At 39.3% G+C, this 24,288-nt stretch overlaps 1 protein-coding gene and 1 pseudogene across 1 annotated transcript; one reads left to right on the top strand and one right to left on the bottom strand.

The window, feature by feature from the left end:
• The first annotated feature begins 12,953 nt into the window (after positions 1–12,953).
• Positions 12,954–13,720, top strand: LOC143558682 (enoyl-CoA delta isomerase 1, peroxisomal pseudogene; annotated as a pseudogene).
• A 6,245-nt stretch (positions 13,721–19,965) lies between these two features.
• Positions 19,966–23,734, bottom strand: LOC143558706 (THO complex subunit 4B-like). Its single transcript, XM_077047486.1, has 5 exons — positions 23,457–23,734; positions 21,484–21,591; positions 20,776–20,844; positions 20,508–20,695; positions 19,966–20,388 (listed from the first exon to the last, which is right to left on the bottom strand). Exons 1-5 carry the CDS (start codon positions 23,658–23,660, stop codon positions 20,214–20,216), a joined length of 744 nt encoding a protein of 247 aa, XP_076903601.1. The 5' UTR covers positions 23,661–23,734; the 3' UTR covers positions 19,966–20,213.
• Positions 23,735–24,288: the final 554 nt, after the last annotated feature.

The following is a 24,288-nucleotide window of genomic DNA, read 5'->3' as shown; positions in this document are numbered from 1 at the left end:
ATTTAAGTTAGAAAGGGTTTACTTAAATTCATATTGTAGCTAGAATCACCAAAAGTTCATTAATGTTGAAGTATGAAAATATAAGAATTTGAAGTTTTAAGTAGTTAAGCAAGTTTAAAGATCATTTATATGGAATGATAGTGTCATAGTTATCAAATGCATTAGGCGCATATGCTTCGCCTAGGGCCTAGGCGCAAGATGCAAAAAAAAAAGGAGGGACTGAGGAAAAATAAGCACACTTAAATTAAAAATTAAAAATATATTATCTATATGAAAAATAATACTATTTTTCAAAAATAAATAAACAAAAGCTATTATATAACATTTAATATCATTTAATTAGCACCCAAAATTCTAGAATAGTCTGATTCAAATGTAATTCAAAACTCGAGTAACAAAATATATCAATATAATGCCTTTGACTTCTCCTATATAAGCTTCAATAGCACCCTTTGCATTTCTTTTGCTCGGCTTTTATGTTCTCATGTCCTTGGCATAGACAATGTTGAAGCGCTCACATAGGAACTTGAAGTGTATTTATTGAGCCTCGCTTGAAAAATGGACGTAGGCGCATGAGACGGGGGCTTTTAATAACCATGGATAGTGTTAATAAAGTTGTTTATATCTAATGTTGGGGGACGGAGCCAAGTGATCAAGTGGTGATCACAGAATACCGCCCCAACCACATCCATCACATGAAGATGGGTGGTTTGCGTGATGGTGATCATGGATGTGTTCGAAAAGAATAGAGAGGGACTTTCTTGAGAAGAAGCCAAGTGATCAAGTGATGATCACTTATACCGTCCGCGGTCCTCCTTAGTTTTATCAACTTTGAAACTATATGTAAATACCTTTATTAACTACATCTATTCATAACAGAATATAGAAAACACCGAACCATTTACAAGATCAGAAAGGTATGCAACTTTCATAATAAGAAAAAGTCAATACGCGTTTAGTTGTTTTTAGTAAATAGAATTATAAGTTATTGTAAGTAATAATAGCGTAATATTATTACAGTTGAAGATAAACAACAAAAAGTTATTATCAAGGAAGGTGCCTAGAAGAAGCAACTTAATGTACATGTTAAATAATTGACACAAGTTTGTGATTGTTATTTTTCAAAAATAAAATTTAATGTGAAATTATTACAATAAGTTCCCTACATTACATGCAACTTACTACCGAACACATAGTTTAAAAAGTGACTGCTTAAAATTAAATTTTTGCTAAATATTATGAAAAACATTAATAAGAACACCCGTACACACTTGAATATATACACTAGCATGAACATGCATGTGAACTCATTACTCATCTTCAAGTCTTTAACTAAAGAATCAGAATCTAGACCCATGGCAAACACTGAAACACATGCATTTAAACATCAACAGGCGACAGACAAGAGGGCGAGAATCAACTTATGTGGTTAAACACACTTCAAAAAAAAAAAAAATAGAATTAACAAATAAGAAACCGATGTCAAAATATGTTTACAATTAATAGTTAGGTGGAAACACACAAGAGTTCTATAAATAACTGCAGAAATATATAGAAACAAAAACAACCAGTAGCTGATAGTACAATAATTGTAGAAGTTATTTTCATGGAAACCATAAATCATATCAAGCTTGTGTCGTTTTAGATTTTTAACGATGTTTATATGCGCGTTTATCTCATCGCTATAATCAAGTTGATCAATACAAATGTTGGTTAATGTTATCATTTTGTTGATCTGAGCATAAAATTCTCGACCAAAACAAGCGAGAGCATGAAATTGAGTTTCGAGCTTTACAATTGCTTCATGCTTGAAGTTGATTAGACTCGCCTTCGTTCACTTACACCATAGAAAGAAGATGAACAATACATACAACCCAATAAAGTTTAATGGAATATTCTCACATATACACTTTTCAAAATTTAATGGATTGAGTTTCCTTATGACTATTCTATTATAACTATTAAGCCATATTATCTTTTATGCTATAGATGTCACACAACCATTGCTGGTTGAAGTTGATCAAATATACCATCTAGCATGTCCAGCTTCCCCAATATTTTACAAATACAATGCTGTAAAGGTATCCCTTAATGACTAAGATTTATGCTTAATTACTTATGTATTGATTCTGATATATGGGTGTGTACAAATTTCAACAGACAATCAAGACCAATGTGATTGGAACCTTGAACATGTTGGGACTTGCTAAGAGAGTCGGAGCTAGGTCCGAAACTTTCTTCATACATATAAATATATTTTTATGATCTTTTCATATTCTGGACCGAGATTTAATTATTACTGCTAGGTTTACAGGATATTGTTGACATCAACTTCAGAGGTTTATGGAGATCCGCTTGTGCATCCTCAAGACGAGAGCTATTGGGGAAATGTTAACCCCATTGGTAACTAAATATATTTACCACAAAATTATTAAAATGTATTTTTACTGAATGGCTAATGTATAATGATTTGTTGTTGTATTGCAGGAGTTAGGAGTTGTTATGATGAGGGAAAACGAGTAGCCGAGACTTTAATGTTCGATTATCATAGGCAGCATGGAATAGGTTAACATTATCTCATCCTTGTGTTATATATGTAACCAATATCATACATTGATAAATTTATTGTAACAGTAATAAGGATTGTTAGGATATTCAATACATATGGACCGAGAATGAACATTGATGATAAATTTATTATAATTATTTTTTATATTTTTTATATTATAATTTTATTTATAAAAGAATATATATTATTAAGTTATTTTTATTTATTTTTTCATAACATAATATTTATTAATTAATAATTATTAAATATATATTTTAAAAAAATTATATAAATGGCAGACTTTTTTAGGCTCGCGAGCCGGCTCGAGCTCGATAAGTAAAGCTCGGGCTCGGGCTCGTTTATTAAACGAGCTTATTTTTAGGCTCGAGCTCGGGCTCGATAAAGCTCGATTCGATCGAGCTTTTTAACGAGCCGATCTCGAGTAGCTCGCGAGCAGCTCGGCTCATTTGCACCCCTGATGTGCTTCACCGACTAATTATACATTTCTTTATGGCCAGATTAGTGGCTAAAGGTTATAGCCAACGAGAGGGAATAGATTTTGATGAGACATTTTCACCTGTGGTGAAAATGGTGACTGTTAGGTGTATTATCAGTTTAGCTGTAGAAAATAGTTGGCCTTTGTTTCAAATGGATGTTAACAATGTTTTTTTATACGGTGAATTACATGAAGATGTCTATATGTCCTTGCCTGATGGGTATTTTACAAAAGATGATACTAGAGTTTGTAAATTGTTAAAGTCTTTATATGGTTTAAAACAATCCCCTCGTATGTGGAACAAAAAACTTGTTGACGCTTTGATAAAAATGGGTTTTGTGCAATCTACTTGTGATTATTCTTTGTTTGTTAAGTCTGAAAACTCTGTGTTTATAGCTTTACTTGTTTACATGGATGACATTGTCATAACTGGTAATGATGTTCAAGCTATTGAGAACATAAAAAGTTCTCTTAGGTCAAATTTTTTGATTAAAGATTTGGGAACTCTAAAATATTTTTTGGGTATTGAAGTAGTAAAAAATAGTGATGGTATTTGTTTGTCCCAAAGGAAGTATTGTATGGAATTATTAGCCGAGTACGGCATGAGTGGATGCAAACCGGTTAATAATCCTATAGAACAAAATCATATTATTATGAATCAATGTCTTAATGATAATTCAGTTTTGACCAACATTACTGGATATCAAAAATTAATTGGGAAGTTAATCTATCTCTCCCATACAAGACCTGATATTAGTTATACCGTTCAATTCTTGAGTCAACATATGCACTATCCTACCAATGCTCATTTAAATATTGCTTTAAGGCTTCTTAAATATCTAAAAAAGGCTCCTGGATTAGGAGTTTTGTTTAAAAAGGGAGAATCGTTTGAGTTGACTGCATATGCAGACTCGGACTGGGCTAAATGCCTTGATACTAGACGATCAGTTACTGGTTTTTGTGTGTTTCTTGGGAATTCACTAGTTAGTTGGAAAAGTAAGAAACAACTTACTGTGTCTCGATCCTCAGCAGAGGCTGAATATAGAGCTATGTGTTCTTGTGCTGGTGAGATTATCTGGTTGGTTAACTTGTTAAAGGAGTTGCATGTTACTATAAAGCTTCCTGTATCCTTATATTGTGACAATTCAGCTGCTCTGTCTATTGCTGCTAACCCGGTGTTTCACGAGCGTACAAAACACTTTGAGGTCGATTTGTTTTTCTTACGTGAAAGAATCACTGCTGGTGTGATCAAAGCTCTGCCTATAAAATCAGAAAATCAATTAGCAGACATTCTTACAAAGGGACTATTGGTAAGTCACCATACTAATATGGTTGAAAGTCTTGGTTTATATAATGTTTTTGGATATTAAAATTGAGGGCGGGTGTTCGAAGATATTGTCTATATATCAATTTTATATCCAATAACATTCTTGAATATTTTTGGTTAATAATCATAAGTTTAATATTATATACTTTTTGGTTCTGTGCATATTTGCTCGAGAGTCTTGCTGGGTTTTTTTGGCTTCAATGGGCTTAAAGGTGTTTGGGCTTGTAGCTGCTGCAAGGAGCTTGGTTCTGGTTAGGGCTCGTATGTCTGAAGTCTATATATTAAGAAGTGTAGGGTTTGAGAAAAAAAGAGGCAGCACATTATTTTCTCTCAAACCCGATTACCCTCTCTCACATTATTAGTTTGTTATTTTGTTAGATTGAGCTCTTGTAAAATTCTCAATCATACTTCAGTTCTTATTTAGTTCTTGTTCTTCAATCCTTGTAAAAGAACAATTGATCTCGGTTTGTAATCCTAGTATTTGAAGTGTTACCAGATAGATTTAGAGTTCTTGACAATAAACAATCACATATTAATTAGAAAATATAAACATAAGTTCACATAAAAATACTAATAGTAATAGTAAACGATCACATATTAATTAAAGAATATATGAAGGTAGAAAAACAAATAAATAAAAAATATAACACTATGAACCTAACCAGACGGATATAAACAAATAAAAAATCTAACCGAGCGCACGTAAAATCCAAACGGTTCACGAACACTATTGAACGAGCGCGGCCTAGTTTGTGTTCGTTGTTAAGCTTACTGAACGAAATTTTTTGTTCATGTTCGCTCATTTATTAAGCAATCGAACATTAACGAACTTTCCGCCGAATGGTTTGCCAGACTTTCGATTCGTTTGCAACCTAAGGTATATGTTAAACAAGTCTTCACACACAGTTCAATTGACCATATGGTCGATACTTTTTTTTCTCCTAATATGACATTATATGATTAAAAGTATATGAAAAATACAAAAAAAAATAAACCCCTCAAAGTTGTATCAACTAACGTTTAATTGATAACATTAATAGATTAAACTAAAATCGATAGTCAAATAAAATATTATATACGATAAAAAACTAAAATAAACTATTACACCTAAACTGATAATCTACATCTTTTTATTTGTTTGTGAAGAAACGTGGATCGACTCACTGGTAGACGATCTACTTTCCTCGGGTGTGATTATGCTATTTCACCGATGGTTTCTCTTGGATCTGGGTTCTTCCACCTACAAAATGAACAGCACCGTAAGCTTACCCCTCAGAAAGGGACAGAGGGGTCCTCTTTGGGGTAACCCTCCGGTGTGAGAATAAGTATTTGTGGGAGAAGATAATAATATGTGAGAGTAAGGAATTTGGAGTGTATTGCTTAATAGCTGAATACTCTGTAATTGTATGTTATCAGATGATATTGGATGTGATATGATGTTGGATGTGATATCCTGTGCCTTCTCCTTGTGAAGTTGATGCTGTATTTATAGTGCTAGAGTTTCCAATGATTGGGCTCAGACCCAATTAGGGCTTTGTTGGCCTCTTCCAGTAGCTTTGCGCCACGTGTCCTTTGGGACACCTGGTGCTTTTTCATTGGTTATAACCACGTGGTGGCACATAGGTTTTGCTGAGTTGTCCACCTTTCATTGGTGGCTGTCAACATCAGCATATTCTTATTCCTTAAAAAAATACCTTCTGGAAGGTTGTCTGACGTGCACAATCAAGGTTGCCCTAATCCTGATTTGGATAAGGACGAGGTTGATTATGTGAATGTGTGATATGCGCCAATCCTGAGGATGCGCGAGGTCTTCTCTTTATTCTCACGCGCAGATGTTTCATGCGCAGATGTGATATGCACGAGCATGTGATATGCGCCGCGTGCTGATGCGCCACGCGCATATGTGATATGCGTGAGCATATGTGATGCCTGGGCATCTGTGGTGCCTGGGCATATGATGCCTGAGCATGTGTGGTGCCTGGGCATATGATGCCTGAGCATGTGATGCATGAGCATATGTGATATGCGTGAGCATATGTGATATGCGCCATGCGCGTAGGTTTTGGCTTTGTGCCTTCATAATGTCTTGATTTCAAGCCTCTTGTCTATATCTTGTGGGTTGACCCGCCTTGCTCGGTGTTGAGGCGGGTACATACCTCTTCAAGCCCCCCCAGTCTAATGTGTGTCTTGTCTCGCGCGAGCGAGGCAAGATAGATATTAGACTTAACAGTTTGCTCTTTTAGTAGGGGTTTGTCTTTTTCTTCATATTATTCATCGTTGCGCGAAATTCTATCCTTTTTGTTGCAAACGAATCGTCTCTGTACGTGGTTGGTTGTTGCTGACGTGGGTCAGTGATGGAGACGTGTCAGACCTTTCGTGTGCTCGAGGTGCTACAGTTGCCTTTCGTGTCCCCTCACATGCTGTCAGGGACACGTGTCGCGCTCGCGTTGGCCCGTTCCTGCGAGTGGTGGCGCGTGAACTCTGGCAGCAGCTGTAAAGTTTATTATCGTGTCCCCTCACACAGTGTCAGGGACACGTGTCGCGCTCTCGTTGGCTTACAGTTGCGAGTGGGGGGCGCGTGAAGTCCGATCAGCACCAATTTTTCTCTCTCCTGGGCCTATAAAAGCCAGCCCTTAGAGTTTTTTTATCCTTCATCTTCTTGTTTATTCTTCTGAGTTATTTTCTTTCTTTCTATTCCGATTACGTGTCTTCTGCTTCCAGGTCTCTGTTCTTCAGATCATCCTTTGTCCGTTTTACAGTTGTATGTCTGATAGCTCAGACAACACAACCTCCCCTATCCATTGCCGTGTGAAATCGTTAGTGATGTCTACATTGAAGAAGACCGGCAAGGGGAAGAAGGCTGCTGAGGTCTCATCGGAGGAGGTAGGGAGGACCAAGGCCGTGAAGAGGTGGAATGAAATCCCCTGCAAATTGAGGCAGGCCGATCTTGACAGCCTCATCGCCTCTCAGGGTTTTCCCCCTCTGTTTGGCTGCATGTTGCCTGGGGCCGGGCAAACGGCGGCGGACCCGCCTACCGGCTATATATCCCTTTACTGCTGTTTTTTCAGCCACTGCAACCTTCGTCTCCCGATGACAAGGTTTGTGGGTGCGCTGCTTAAGTTTTATGGGATTCATATATCCCAAGTCCATCCGTTTGGACTCGTGCGCATGACTCACTTTGAGTTCATGTGCAAATCTCAGCGCGAGGAGCCCACCCCTCGGCGCTTTCAGTTTTTTTACAAGCCCAAGATCCAAGACTCTTGGTTCTCTTTTATTCCTCGCAGTCAGAAGGTGAAGTGCTCCACTGTTTCATTCAAGAGCCTTCATGACTGGTCTGAGAGGTTTTTTTACATCAGGGCTGGTGTGATTCCCATCCGTATGACCATGCGCGCGATCTCTTCTGCGCCTGCGGATGTGGGTGTCGTCAAGAACCCAACTGGCGCCTGGGTGAAAAAGTTGACTGCTGAACCATCCCCCGCCAAGAAAATTTGTGAGGAGGCGCTGGTGGGGGTGGGTATGAGCAGTAGGTGGGCTGACAGCGCGACTGAGCCCGTTATCCAAGTCGACGGCTTGTGTAAGTTTATCTCATTGCTTTACTTCTGCGCGAATATAATTCTTTTTGCTGATATCATCTGACTTGTTTTGTGCAGTCACCAAGGAGTATATCCACGCCGCATATGATGAGCATATGGAGGGTGGCTCCGTCGCGCTCGGCGCTGGGGAGGTTGGTTTCCCCGATCGCTTCGATGACATGTTCATCCCTGTTGATCTGGGATTTGTCTTCGACAGCGATGCGCCTGGTAAGCCTTTGTACTTATGCATTTTCCTTTATAATACCAAATTTTGCTAACACTTCTGTTGCGTGTATTGTAGATGCGCTCGAAAACTACGAGCTGGAGCTCGCGGAAGAGGAGGAGGAGGAGGAGGCGCCCCAACTAAAGCGTAAAGCTAAGGGGAAAACTGGCGCGGGGGCCAGTAAGAAACAGAAGAAAGATGTTGCCCCTGTTGTTCAGGATCCTCCTACTCAGGCGGGGGGATTTGGGAAAACCCAGGAGTTTACCACCAAGGTTTCCTCGTCTTCCCTGCCTCAAAAAGTGGGCAGACCTCCTGTCCACCTGAGGTATGGTGCCACTACCTCCTCCCTTCGCGCGGCGGAAAAGGGAAGCGGTGTTGCGCCTTCGACAGGTATACTTTGCTTATCCTTTGCTTATCTTTTATGGTTCTATGAGCGCGATTCTGATAGAATTACTAATGAATCTTTGCTCACTCAAATGTTTGTAGAGCCGGCGACAGCGCAACAAGATGCCGAGGCTGCGCCGGAGGTCGCTTCGAAGTCCCCTGTTTTACCCTCAAAGAAGGGTAGAATGGACTTCATGGCGATGTTTGCTTCGCGAACGGAGTTGCGCCAAGGTACGTATTGCGCTCTCTTTTTTTCTGAGTTTCTTTTAGATCAAGTCATGAACCATTTCTTGTTGTTGATTTTTTCATAGAAGCCGTAGCTGGCGTACAAGCTGCTGGCGGCACTCCTGGCGCCGGTGCCAGCGCCGTTGGCTCTGCTCCTGCTCCTGCAAGCGATGAATCTCCCCTCATTGGGATTACTAAGGAGCAGGAGGCCGTTTTGCGCGCCGACCTGGCGGCGTCGACACCTCCCTCACCTCCTCCTGCGCACAGCCCTCCTCGCGAGACCGATTTTGGCTCTAGGTCGCAGGAGAAAAGGCTTGTTTCCGAGGAGGAAGAGGAGTTTGAAGTTGAAGACTCCGACCGCGGTCGCGCCAGTCCTGCAGCGCCACGAGGCTTCGCGGCTGAGCCTTCTCGTGGGGCTGGCGCTGACTTTTCTGCTTCATCCCCGCAGGTATAGGTTCTTTTTTTTTTGCTCCGCTGCGCGGACTTTCATCTTAATGTTTTGATGACTTAAATAATTACTTTGTTTCTGCAGGAAGCCGATCACATTTACCGCCCGAGATGGAATATTACTGAAGACAGCACATTTCAGTCCATGGGTGTGTGTGCGGAATTCTGGGCTCATGCTGTGCCTCCATCTGAAAGGAGGTTCCAGGAGGACCGCGCTCTCGACGACTTGCTCAACGATCATATGTTTGCTGGGTCAGCCTTCTTTGCTGCCTCCCAAGAGCTTCGCTATGATTACGTAAAAGTACGTGATGCTCTTGCGGAAGCCAAGCAAGAGGCTAAGGTGTCTGCTTGGCATCTTTCTGATGCTCGAGAGAGAGCTGAGAAGCTCCAAGCAGAGCTCAGTGAGAACAGAGCAAGTGCCAACAGCGCCTTCGTGAAGCGCGGGCATGAGCTTCAGGCTGCGCGGGAGAAGCTACAAGCAGCGGAGGCGGAGGCGGCCAAGTACGCGCGCAGAGCGCGCGACTTGGAGCTGGAGGCGGAGGCGCGTGACCAAGCTCTTGTCCAGTCCATAACTGAAAAATCATCACTGGAGAGTGAGGTTGCGCGCCTGAAGAAGGAGCTGGCGGACGCGCAGGCCGAGAAGGATGAAGCCTTGGCGATGGCAGCGTCTAGCCAGGAAGCACTTGATTCTGCGCGGGCGGAAAAGGAAGAAGCCTTGGCGGCAACAGCGTCCGACAAAGAGGAGCTAAAACAGACTAAGGAAACTGTTGAGTTGTTAAACTCTCAGATTCCTGCCCTCGAGACGACTGTTTCTTCTCTCGCGCAGGATCGCCAATGGCTAGTCTCACAGGGCATGACTCGTTGCGCTTACGCGATGAAATACTCAGACGAGTTTCAGGCCCTTGTGATGGATTGCAACGCTGCCCGCGCGCTTGGTTGGTCGAGCTGAAGGGTTTACGGATGGCTACGAATATGGCATGTTGAAGAAGAACCCATCCGAGTACCCTTATCAGAGCGACGCTGCCTGCGCGGACATGGCCGCGATGGGGGAGAAGTATTTGAATACTCCCATTCCCATCCTTGCACAGGTATTTTAACTTTAATGAGATAACCTTGACTTATTTTCCAAGTCTTTTTGTACTCATATTTTTCCTTATGATTTGCAGATTTCCGCGCTTGCTGACCAGCCCGATCTCGCCGCGCTAAAGAAATTACTTGACGAGTGCGAGGGGGCTGGAGGCGGCGATGATGGCGCGGGGAATGCTGGCGTTGCTAGCGGCTCTGGCGTGGCCAAAGGATCTGCTCCTGACACTGTCGTGATAGAACACTCCATTCAAGACGAAGAACTTGACTATGGTCAGTTTGGAGATGACGAGGAGCAGGCTGCGCCAGATGCTGAGGGCGGTGATGATGACTATGAAGAGGCTGACGTCGACGTGGAGACTTGAGAAGCCCTTCATGTTTTTTGTATTTTTATTTGTAGTTTGTATTTCATCATCTTGTAAACTTGTAAATTTCAATGCCTTTGAATGAAATTTTGTTTTTCCCTTCTTCGCATCTTGCGCATTCTCCATTCATCTCTTTATATTGCATGTTTGCTTGTTTAATATAAGATATGCTTGCACGTTGAAATAAGAACAAGGTTGTAAGGAAATTATTATACTTAATCCTTGTCATATTGTAAGTGATTTTTCCATATCTTGATTATGTTGACACGCGCCTTGGCGTTTTCATTATTCCTCTTTTGCGCGACGTTATCGCGCATGGAATTATGAGTTTTTTAGCCTTTACGTGTCAATATGTGTTACTCAGATATCCATTACAGTTTCATGCGCGACCTCGACCTGAGACCTTAACAACTATGTTTTGGCATTTGCTTTGCCTTAGTTGTGTTTAGGTATTTTTATGGTCAGAGTGCGCAGTATGTAGGATGGATGTTGTTAGTGATTTGAGCTAAGGCTCACATTATTGGGCTAAGGCCCTGACGTTTTAGAGTTAAGACTCTTTAACGCGTTTGAGCTTGAAGCTCGCGCATGTATGTTTTACTTCGTTTTATTTCATTTTGATGTCAATACAATGTTGTCATATTGCTCAAAATTAATAAAGGGAAGTGTGAAACATGTATGCAAAAGGTAATAGAATTGGGCTAAGGCCCTGACGTTTTAGAGTTAAGACTCGTTAACGCGTTTGAGCTTGAAGCTCGCGCATGTATGTTTTACTTCGTTTTATTTCATTTTGATGTCAATATGACAACATTGTGGGTTGACCCGACTCACTGGTAGACGATCTACTTTCCTCGGGTGTGATTATGCTATTTCACCGATGGTTTCTCTTGGATCTGGGTTCTTCCACCTACAAAATGAACAGCACCGTAAGCTTACCCCTCAGAAAGGGACAGAGGGGTCCTCTTTGGGGTAACCCTCCGGTGTGAGAATAAGTATTTGTGGGAGAAGATAATAATATGTGAGAGTAAGGAATTTGGAGTGTATTGCTTAATAGCTGAATACTCTGTAATTGTATGTTATCAGATGATATTGGATGTGATATGATGTTGGATGTGATATCCTGTGCCTTCTCCTTGTGGAGTTGATGCTGTATTTATAGTGCTAGGGTTTCCAATGATTGGGCTCAGACCCAATTAGGGCTTTGTTGGCCTCTTCCAGTAGCTTTGCGCCACGTGTCCTTTGGGACACCTGGTGCTTTTTTATTGGTTATAACCATGTGGTGGCACATAGGTTTTGCTGAGTTGTCCACATTTCATTGGTGGCTGTCAACATCAGCATATTCTTATTCCTTAAAAAGATACCTTCTGGAAGGTTGTCTGACGTGCACAATCAAGGTTGCCCTAATCCTGATTTGGATAAGGACGAGGTTGATTATGTGCATGTGTGATATGCGCCAATCCTGAGGATGCGCGAGGTCTTCTCTTTATTCTCACGCGCAGATGTTTCATGCGCAGATGTGATATGCACGAGCATGTGATATGCGCCGCGCGCTGATGCGTGAGCATATGTGATATGCGTGAGCATATGTGATGTCTGGGCATCTGTGGTGCCTGGGCATATGATGCCTGAGCATGTGTGGTGCCTGGGCATATGATGCCTGAGCATGTGATGCATGAGCATATGTGATATGCGTGAGCATATGTGATATGCGCCATGCGCTTAGGTTTTGGCTTTGTGCCTTCAGAATGTCTTGATTTCAAGCCTCTTGTCTATATCTTGTGGGTTGACCCGCCTTGCTCGGTGTTGAGGCGGGTACATACCTCTTCAGTTTGTAACTACTTTTTTACTTGGCACGTTGCGATGGTGACCCAGAAACACAAAGGGGATTGTAGGAGGCGGTGGGGACAGAGATGGAGGTCACATTTTTTATTTTAAATTACATTTTTTTTTGTCTTTTATTTTTTAATTTCTAATTAAACCACAATGCACGCGTGAGTTAATAAGTTTTGTTAAAACTCTTATTGCCTACCTAACAGTAATACAACACTCTAACTAACTTCCATACTCTTCTTCAACAAACAGCCTAATGCTTTGATAAAAACTCACATTATTAAAGGTGTATTTTATCATAACTTATTATTTTCCTTCAGTCTATACACCCCATGATAGCTTATTAAATTATGAGCCAATGACTCTTGACTTGTCGAGTTGTCAAATGCAATATTTTTCCCCCTCTTTTTATTTTCTTTTATTCCTCTTTATTTTTGTATTTAAACCATTGCACTCTCCCACTCCCACTCTCAAAAATCCATCAGTAAAAAAAATGTGCACATTAGAAAAACGCGGTAACATTTACATACTTACCTTAACCGGTAATGACGAGCACCGGCTAAACCCCACGCTCCTGGACTCCCTCTCGTCCGCCCTCCACCGCATCCAATCCGAATCCAAATCCGCATCCGCGCTCATCACAACCGCACACGGCAAATTCTTCTCCAACGGCTACGACCTCGCGTGGTCTCAATCCGATCCACACCGCACCATCCTCATGTCCTCCAAACTCCGCTCACTCATCCGCGACCTAATCTCTCTCCCGATGCCTACAATCGCCGCGGTCACCGGCCACGCCTCCGCCGGTGGATTTATCCTCGCGCAAGCTCACGATTACGTCATGATGCGTAACGATAGAGGATTTTTGTACATGAGTGAGATGGATATTAACCTAGTGGTGCCTGACTGGTTCGTGAAGCTTTTGAAGTGTAAGATTGGATCTCCGGCGGTGTTGCGTGATGTGGTGATGAGAGCTGAGAAGGTTACGGCGGCGGTGGCGGTGGCGAAGGGGATAATATACTCGGCGCATGATAGCGCTGAGGAGACGGTTACGGCGGCGGTGAAGCTGGCGGGGGCGTTGGTTAAGAGGAAGTGGGATGGACACGTGTACGGGTGTAATAGGAAGGTGTTGTATGGTGAGGTGTTGCCGGCTTTGGACTTTGATGAGACTGTTGAGGATGTGGCTAATGCCAACGTGGCATCCGCTAAACTTTAGATAAAAGTTAAAAGTAACTTGTTTATGGTATAATGATATGTTATGTTAAGATAATGTATTATTAAGTTTAATAAAATGTTGAAGTATTTTTATTTTATGTGACGTGTGTAGCTTAAAGAAGACGACTATAAATAAAAAACTTAAGTTATTTGTTGAGGTTAAGTGATTTGAATGGACCATTAAACTTAAAAATTAAAATGATTTTTTTATATTTTATACTAGGCTTTTCTCATTGGGTATTTCTCCATTACTATGCAATTAAGAGATCCTCCCTACACATGGGCATATTGCTTGGGCATATTAATTTTCTTTTCCTATTGAGACAAGAGGTAGATGATAATTTTTAATATGAAATTATTGTACGGATAATATACAAAACAAAATGTACAACCCCTTTCAATAGTCTAACAAAATAATTTACATCATTTTTATAGGTCAAGTTATTCCATCAAGGGAACAATAATGAGAAGAAAGGAAAGAATTTGTAGCAAAAAAAGCCTTCAAAAAAAGCCATCACTTAAAATATAATAAAAAACGAAAAAGTAAAAACAAAAAAATGTTTCATCCGTCTTTCTCGTTCTCATAAAACACACACACACAATGGTAAGTAAAAAAGTCGTGTCTTTTTGTTTATAAGTGTCTTGTGTTTATTTTCGTCATTAGTTGTGTCTTTTTTCTTTGACATTAAGTTTTTTTTCTTTATATTGTGTTATATTACTAAACATTGTGCTATATTTTGTTCGCCATTGTATTACATTTTGCGATATATTGTGTCTTTTTTAGTTATAACTGTGTCTTTTATTCATTTTTGTCATTGTGTCTTTGATCTCAACATTGTGTCTTTTCGTCAATTTTTTTGTATTTTTTAATGAGAATGATGGCGGAAACATTTTAGTTTTTCAAAGTTTTTCGTTTTCTATTTATATTTCAAGTTATGATTTTTTCATTATTTTTTTTTAAATTTATTTTTAAAAGGTTTTTTTATGTGGTCAAAAATTTTTCTTACTTCTTATTTTTGCCTCTCTTTATATTTTAACTTTACCCTTATTTATATTTGTTCTTAATTGCAAAAAAATGTACATACTAATTTATTTTATGATTTTACTATTACAAAATCCTAGAAGGTCAACTCAACTAGGTTTTGGCAAGGTGGTAAAGTCATGCGTAATGAAGAGGCTATAAAATGTGAGAGAATTTTAACACGTGGCAAAAAAAGGGCGATATGTAGCCAAAGGGGTGGTGTTATAGCCCATAAATCTCCCCCAACTATAGTTGATCATCATGTCATCATCACCATAACACAAGCATGCGAGATGTTTGTGCCCCCCCCCCCCCCCCCCACACGCACCCACCCACCCACCTTTCACCCCTTTTGTAGCCTGGGGAGCGGTATTTCTCTCCAAAAATCGGGCTTTATCGTCAACATTTGTAGCCCCACTACAAATACCCTAAAGTATAAATCCTCTTGGGTGGATACCCATATTTGGTTGATGACAAATGAATGTAAGAATTGTAAATAGTTGGTAAAAAGACTTAGTTGTTAAAAAAAAAAGTTGTATGCTATTGACCAAGTTGTATTCTTAATTTAAAAGAATACCCTTGTATGAATAAACTTATGAAACGCAACTATATATTTATCATATTATGTAAGTTACCCAAGAATTTGAGGCACCAAACAAATGTGGACTCTATGTATTTATATATTTATCATCACTTGTTGTGGGTTAAAAGATCTTTAGGTTTCATATTATGTAAGTTACCCAAAAATTTGAGGCACCAAACAAAATATGGACGCTACGTATTCCAAACGCCTTTCAAAATATGGTCCATTTTTTAATATGGTGGTAGTGTATTCAAATCTTTGCAAGTGTAAGGTTATGAGGGTTTTAGATGGAAATAATTTTGATGTAAAAAAATGATAATACATTAATAAGTTTAATAAAATGTTTTAAGTATTTTCATTTATCTTTTACTTATTTACATTTTATATAAAGTTGTTTATTAGAGGTTAAGTAATTTGAAAGGACATTAAACTTTTAAAATAAAGTTTTTATGTTCTCTACTAGGCTTTTCACATTGGGGCTTTCTCCATTTAGGAATGGCAACGGGGCGGGTTTGGGGCGGGTTTTGCTTAACCCGAACCCGAAACCAAAAACCATCCCCGTACCCGCCCCATTACCCGTCGGGTTTAATTCGGGGATTCCCCGTTTGGTTTTTTGTACCCCCCCGACCCGCCCCGTCCCCGAACCCAAAAACCCGAAACCGATCCGACCCGACCCGAAATTGGTTCATCACATAACTGAACATTTATCGAAATAAACTTCTGCATCACACACATGAAAGCTGAAACAATGTGTTACAAAGGAAATAAAACCAAGTCTACATGGCCGAAAAATCATGCCGGAGAGAAGTCGGCCGGAGAGCTGGATTGCCGGAGAGCTGGATTCACGGCCGCGTCGGCCGGAGAGAAGTGGGCCGGAGAGCTGGATTGCCGGAGAGCTGGATTCACGGCCGCGTCGGCCGGAGAGAAGTGTGAATCACACAATCGGGGGCGGCGGGGCAATATGCAGATATGAAATTGAAACTGGATGTAGGTTTTTAATATATATATATATATATATATATATTATTTATATTTATATTTATATATATTATATCGGGGCGGGTCGGGGCGGGGGTACCTGAACCCAAACCCGAACCCGAACCCGAAACAATCCCCGAAACAATCTCCGAAACCCGACCCGAAACCGAAAAAACAAAACCCGACCCGACCCGAAATAAGCCGGTTTTCGGGTTTCCCCGTCGGATTCGGGGATTTTTGCCATCCCTATCTCCATTAAACAATTAAGAGGTTCTCTTACACAGGGACATAATTTTGTGTTGCTTGGACATATTATTTTATTCTTTTGGGGGAAAAGGGTAGATGATAATTTTATGAAAGTTAATAGAACATTTAATATTGGTAAATTAAAGAGAACCAAAAGTCCTATGAACTGAAAAGTGGAAGGTAAATTCTAAGGTTCATGAAGAAACAACCCGGTACAGATTATAGATAATCTGGACAGATTATAGATAATCTGGGGGTTAAGTAATGTTTCCCACGGATGAGGTCTAACTGAGAAGACTGTTCTTCAGGAGACCTGCAAAACAAACACCGTAAGCTCGTCACTGAGAAGGGGGGGTTCCTCCTTGTGACCACCCTCCGGCGTGAGAATCAGACTAGATTGCTCTGAATATAAGTGTATATTAAGAGATTGCTAGATAACTGGGTAGCAGATGATCTTACCATTCCAAGATGTTGGAGTATTTATAGCCGAAGGTAGGTTTCCAAGCAGGTACAGCCGGCTGAATAGTATTCCTGTTCTACCGACAGTGGACAATGCACAGGCCATACTGGTTGGTGGGTAGGTTACGGCCAACAGTGACAAAGTCGGCTGCACTATTCCACCAACTGTAGATTATGCACGTCCCACCTACTGTGGATTGTACGCAGGCCATGCTGGTTGGTGAAAAGGTTACGGCCAATAGTAACACTATTCCACCAACTGTAGGCTGCGCATGTCCCACAGTAAGGGTTGGTGAGTAGGCAGCGGCTAATAGTGACAAACAGTACTAGAGGGTGCTCCTCCTCGCACTGTTGTCGGTGACCTGTCACCCTGTGATTGGCTCATGGGTTGTTCTGGTCAGATCGTCTGTCCTTTCCATACCTTGGTAGGTATAGTACAAAAGATCTTTCAGAATCATACAGACTGGCTCATTTAGGCGGAATTGTTCCTGCCTTGCTCATTCCTTCATGTGACTACTGAAGTATCTATTGTCTTGTGCGTGTAGCCCTGCTGTCTGCGGGTAGCCTTCCCTGATGGCTTGTATCCGCAACTGCGGGAACAGGCGGGGTACTTCACCATTGGGAGGCTTTCCCTGCGTGTACAGCTTGCGTACTGCGCGTAAGGTTCTATGAGCATGGTGGGTCCTGCGGGAGCAGATGGTCTTTGCGCCGACGTCCCTGTTCAAGGTGAGTCTTGCGGGACCAACTGAGCTCTGCTGGGACCTACCTCTTCAGTTCAGAACAAAACAAACAATCTGACCTTATTGGAGTAACTATTCATTTAATTAACTCAATCATATTATAAGTGGAAAATATATAAATTTTGTATCCATTAATTAAAGTAACGAGCTGTATACTGATGTGTCCGATCTTGAAATACTGAAAAAGTGGGTATTGAAATTGGTACGGTACTAATTCAGTATGGTATTGGTATTCATAACATAACTTTCATCTTTATGTCATTGGTTATTGGTATCGTATGGATTTTGATACCGAAAATAACAATACCAAATTTCTAAAATGTAGGTACCGAATATTGTACCAAATTTATCGGCACGCCATGGGTGTCAGTACCCGTACCCGGTAACAAAGCTCATCCCTAGTGTAGGTTAGTTGTTTTTTGTCATTTAATCAGAAGAACAAAGTATAAGATACAAACAAAATATATTAACACCTAAATTGTTCATAAAAGTAACTGAAAGAAAATAATGAATTAATAATTAGCTGATTTTACATAATGGTGTATAAAAGTTAATACATACTAACATAACACTTAAAAATGAAATTTATGCACACAAAAGATAAAATATAAGTTAGTCAAAACAATACAAAAGAAGGTGTGTGTCTGACTCGTTAAAAGTATTATATCCTAATGATATGTATAAAAATGTGTAAAATTATATATTAGAGTTTTATGACCTTATCCTAACCTTTATGAGAAAATAGTATTATAAGAAAAAAAAAGGTATATAAAAATGTCCCCCTTGGCCCTGGCTATGCAAGCATCACGGTCTTGACTGGACATTTTTTATAAATTTCTAAATGAGCTTTACATCTATAACTTATAGGTGCGAATTATGTGTGGTTGCCCCGTATATTTCGAACATAACATGTTTACTTAAATGTGTCAAAACATATTGAGAGACGAGAGTGATTATAAATATGTTACTCAGAATTGATTAGTTGGTTGTTAAAAAATAAGTTAAACAAGCTATAAACAAGTTAATGGAGCATGATAAACTAAATAGGTTAACAAATCAGCCTATTTAACTAAATGGGCTAAACTTGAAATAGTTTAATATGCAATCCTAAATTTTGCTTATTTTGATGTCATGTGATAACTGCAAACTATATAATATTATTTGGTGACTCTTAATTCAATGTATTTTAATGTCACGTAATAATTGCAAACTATATGATTCAACCAAGGCTCCTATAAGTCTAAAATTTAACAACCTTAAAAGTCAATAATGGCATCATGGAATCATGGATTGGTTACTAAAGTATGGGAGTGTCTATAGCCTTCAAACAAATCATTAAGGTTAAGAATCCAACCACGTCATCAAGGTTCAATGTATTTCTCACTTTGTAAACAAATAATCATTTACATATAAGACATTCCACCATCCAAAGTAAACACACTAACAACATGTGTAACATGTGTAGTGGATAATGCCTCTATAAATATGTTGTGCATTATATGACGCCTCATAAAGGTAATACATATAAAATGTGTAGAAAATAAAATCTTTCCATTCATTACACTATTATTATTATTATTATTAAGCATGTAACAAATAGGATTGGCCCGTTCTCTCTCAACCTCGTGCTTTGTGAAAGGCGCCTCGTCGGGGAGGGGGTGTGCCTCATGCTTTAGGGGCATTTGGGGTGAGGAAAACGCTTTAGCCCTCTAGCACCAACTTAGACCATCCGTAGTGCCACCTCGTTGTGGCGTTTTGGCTCCGAAACACCGGGGTCCCCCCCCCCCTCCGAGGCTTTTTCCTTCAGCCTTTTGGGCATAGCGTTTTCTAGAAAACGCGGATATGGAACGGGTTTTGATAAAATTGTGTGGAAAGGGGAGAGAGAAGGTAATATATGCAACTATTGTAGAAGAGTTGTGGCGATTTGCCCACTACGCAACTTTTTGCAAAACTCTCCATTGATGACGGAGATGCCACATGGCGCAAAATGCCCAAGAGTGGGGCGTTTTGACTACACATGGTCTTAACGCTCCATGCCCCCACCCACCCAACCCCGGTGGGTCGGTCCACTTCTCTAAACCAATCATATGCACACACACATTTATTTATTATTTTCTTTTATTTAAATATTAGCAAAACCATAACACGCTAGATAAGAACGAGCTAGTTAAAACTTGATTGCCTAAATAGCAATGACATGACACTTTAACTAGCATCTGCTAGTTAGACCACAACATAGCCTAATACCAACATTAAGATCACAAAGGAAGCAAGATTTCGCACTAAAAGCATATACCACCAAAAATTACCAGATTAACCAATTTGTGTCACTATGTCAAAGACACATAACAAAACTAAGTTGCATGCTTGACTATTGCCCTTTTAATATATGCTAATACTCCACATAACTACCAAAATACAAGTAATCTTGGTTTGGTTTCAAAAGGAACAAGTCAAAAGTAAGTTGATCAGTCTCACTTTATATGCAACGCTAGTAGACGATACCTCTCCAAATCAGCATCCAGATCTTCAGCCGATACTTTTTCTGGACGAGTTCGCTCTCCACCATGACCCCTTCCCTTTTCAGATCCACGCTGATGCTGCTGCTGCACATTATCACCACCACACGCTTGCCCTCTTCCAACAATTCTGTCAAATATAGAAAGTGATTAGTTCAATAAATGCCTCTAGTTAAAACACAAGTATAAAACAGGAATAAAAATATATTGTAAATGCATGATACTAATATAGTGGAAATTCATTAATACCTTCGAGAAGGATTTATGGGATGAGTTCCCAAAATACCCGTTTGCATTGGTGGAACGGGAACAGGGGAAACAATGTTTACTCCAACCAGTTCTAGTTTCATTGGTTTACCATCCAGCAGTAAATTGTTATATCTCTTCATTGCAGCCAGTGCATCTGCATGGCGCATATACACCACCTCAGCAGTTCCCTGGGAGAGAAAAAAAAAACAGGTCAACCATTTGACCCGTACCAAAACTAACCAGTTTTGACACCGATAAACTAACATACCTTTGATCTTCCACCTCTATCGTAATGAATTGCATAGCGTTTCATTTCACCGATGTCTGAAAATAGCACCTGCAAATAGACAATATAGGCATGATGTTAAATATTATGCGCATTAAGTTCTTCTAAAGTAGAAACACCAAACTGAATTCTAAAAGAATCTTAAAGACTCTTTAACTTTACTTAAGTACTTAATAAACTGATTTCAAATTCAAATGGTGTAGTACATCTAAAGAAATGATAACCAGCTCTTAAACTAAATAAGTGCACAAATGATCACCAGCAGTGTTGCAAACCTGCAAACAGTATCCTGTGTATCTAATACTTCATGTTATATTATAAGCTAGAGATTCCAGAATGAATAGAGAAACTTTCAGTTAAAAGATTTAATTTTGTAAGTATCCGTATTGGATATATGTTTATACTGATAAAATGATCTACTATTTTGTAACACAGATATACACACAACTAGTAAATAGTAATAATCATAGTATGATTCAAGGTGTCAAAAACTTTGTTCCATAATCAATAGATTGTCTACTAATATCATTTCAATTCCACAAGCCGAAACAATCATGTTCAGAAGACGAACTAAAACAAACCCTACGAACAAACTCAAACAGAACTCAAGATCGATAATACTTATCAGATATAAAATCAGATACCATTTCGTCAATCACAATACAATTAAAATAGCTGTAAATCGTATACCTTAATATCATCATTGCTAACTTCATAGTCCAAATTTGAGATGTAAAGCTTTGTCCCTGCTTCAGAGTTGGACTCACCTCCAATCAGCGTATTTTGCACATGATAAGCCTGCAATCAAAATGGTTGCCTAATCTGTTACATATACAATACGGCAATAGTAGGACGAAAATTGTAAAGGTCCCTTACTTTGAGAACTGATCTGTAATTGTTTGCATGACTAACTAACATTACAAATAATTACAAATCAGTCTTCAAACTACGTAACTTTTACATATTTGCCCCTATACTATTGTACACGTAACATAATCAGCCTTCAAATCAATATTCATCACACACACACACACACAGAGAAACAATAATAATCACTGCTCAATATGTACACAAACACAGAGAAATCAAAACCTAATCTCACAAAAGCGTGCAAAACACTAGAAACCATAATATCCAACAGTATAAAAACAAAATAGTAAAAGCCAAATAGTTTTGGGAACTAATCTGTATGTCCACGAACACAGAAATAAAAACCTAATCTCACAAAAGCATGCAAAACTCTGGAAATCATAATATCCTACACTATGAGAACAAAATTGTAAAAGTCACATAGTTTGAGAACTGATCTGTAACTGTTTGTCTAACTAACAATACAAATAACTACAAATCAGTCCTCAAACTACATATCTTCTACAAATTCATCCCAATCCGCCTTCAAATCAATATTTTCATCACACACACACACTAATAATCACTGCCTCAATATGTTCACAAAGACACAAACACAGATAGACACACAGAAATATATGCAAATCAGTCCTCAAACTATGTAACTTTTACAGTTTCATCCCTATACTATTGTACACGTAACATAATCCACCTTCAAAACAATATTTTCATCACACAAACACGCAGTAATAATCACTGCCTCAATATATCCACGAACACAGACATACACACACGTAATAATTACAAATCAGTCCCTGTAATATGTGACTTTCACAAATACAATTCCGTCCCTATACCATCGTACACGTAACATAAACCACTTCAAATCTATATTAATCACACAAACACACAATAACAATCACTGCCTCAATATGTCTACGAACACAGAGATACGCACACAGAAATAATTGCAAACCAGTCCTCAAACTATGTAACTTTTACAATTTCCTCCCTAACATGTAACACAATCCACCTTCAAATCAATAATCATCACACAAACACACAATAATAATCACTGTCTCAATATGTTCACAAACACAGAGATACATACACAAATAATTACAAATCAGTCCCTGTACTATGTAACTTTCAGAATTCCGTCCCTATACCATCGTACACGTAACGATTTATTCAAATAATATTCATCACGCAAACACATATTAATAATCACTGCCTCAATATGTCCACAACACAGACATACATACACCCACAAAAATAATAACAAATCAGTCCTCAAACTGAGTAACTTTAAGAATTTCATCCCTATACTATTGTACACGTAACATAATCCGCGTCAATATGTCCACAAACACAGAAATACACACACAAAAATAATTGCAAATCAGTCCTCAAACTACATATCTTCTACAACTTCATCCCTAAAACACAATCTGCCTTCAAATCAATATTCACCACACAAACACACTAACAATCACTGTCTCAACCTAATCTCGCAAAAGCATACAAAAGTCTCGAAATCGTAATATTCTACACTATAGGGACGAAATTGTTAAGGCCACATATAGTTTAAGGACTGATCAGTAACAACTAAATACATATCAGTCCTCAAACTATGTAGCTTTCACAATTTTATCCATATACTATCGCACACTTAACGTAATTCGCCTTCAAATCAATACTCATCACACACACACACACACAATAATAATCACTACCTCATCCTAATCGCACAAAAGCATAACAAAATAATACAAATGCTGTTAAAATACACGAAAAAAACCCTAAGTTATAACCTGTGGACGGAAGTAGGGTTTCGGACGAGCTGAAATTCGATCATCGGAGCGTCTGGTGGGACCGGAACCGGGACGAGGTTCGGAATCTCGAGAAGTGGTGCGGCCGTGACCGCGTCCTTGGCCGCGGACGCGTCGGTCGGATGGTCCGGACTTCTTGTTGATTTTGATGATGTCATCGAGTGACATGTCGAGACGGTCCGCCATTTTCGGTGGAGTTTGTGGTGGAAATGTTTTAGGGTTTATGTTTATGAGATGAGTTTTGGGGGGAATTTGGAAAATACGAGTTAAGTTTTAGGGGTTTTGGAATGTAATCTTTTTATGAAAAGTTGTAATTATAATGTTAGGATAATAATATGAAGAATGATGTGGTAATTAAATCATCAGTGTAACTATGTGTCTAGAAAGGAAAGTAAGAGGGTGGAATTGGGGTCGTGTTTGTCGATTCAGGTGGTGTGAATTTGTTAGTTTAAATGAAAGCAAGTGAGATGCATGGCCGTCTCTAGAGCGAGTAAAATTTGACTAGGGCTTTAAGCCCCCACCTGAATAAGGCCTCCAATCTAGACTAAAGTTAGACTAAGGAACATTCTATATGATAAAAATTAGATGAAAAAACATGCTAAATGATTAAAATGACAGTAAAACATATTTATGGTTAGTTGTTTGGTTTTGTAACAATAATATTCGAAAATGACCTCTCGTTTTAGGTCTTTAAAAGGTTTGGGGTGACCCTGTGAGATAGGACTGATTATATTTAATTTTTGACTACACATGTTGATCCGCTCTAATTTTGGCAATCTTGTGAATAAATTACGAATGATTACATGTATTGTGG

This window comes from Bidens hawaiensis, unplaced genomic scaffold, assembly GCF_021521415.1.
Source record: "Bidens hawaiensis isolate Kalapana, Puna unplaced genomic scaffold, B.hawaiensis_p1.1 tig00019588_1, whole genome shotgun sequence".
In the NCBI taxonomy this organism is placed as follows: Eukaryota; Viridiplantae; Streptophyta; class Magnoliopsida; order Asterales; family Asteraceae; genus Bidens; species Bidens hawaiensis.
This window is presented reverse-complemented; position numbering and strand designations above follow the sequence as displayed.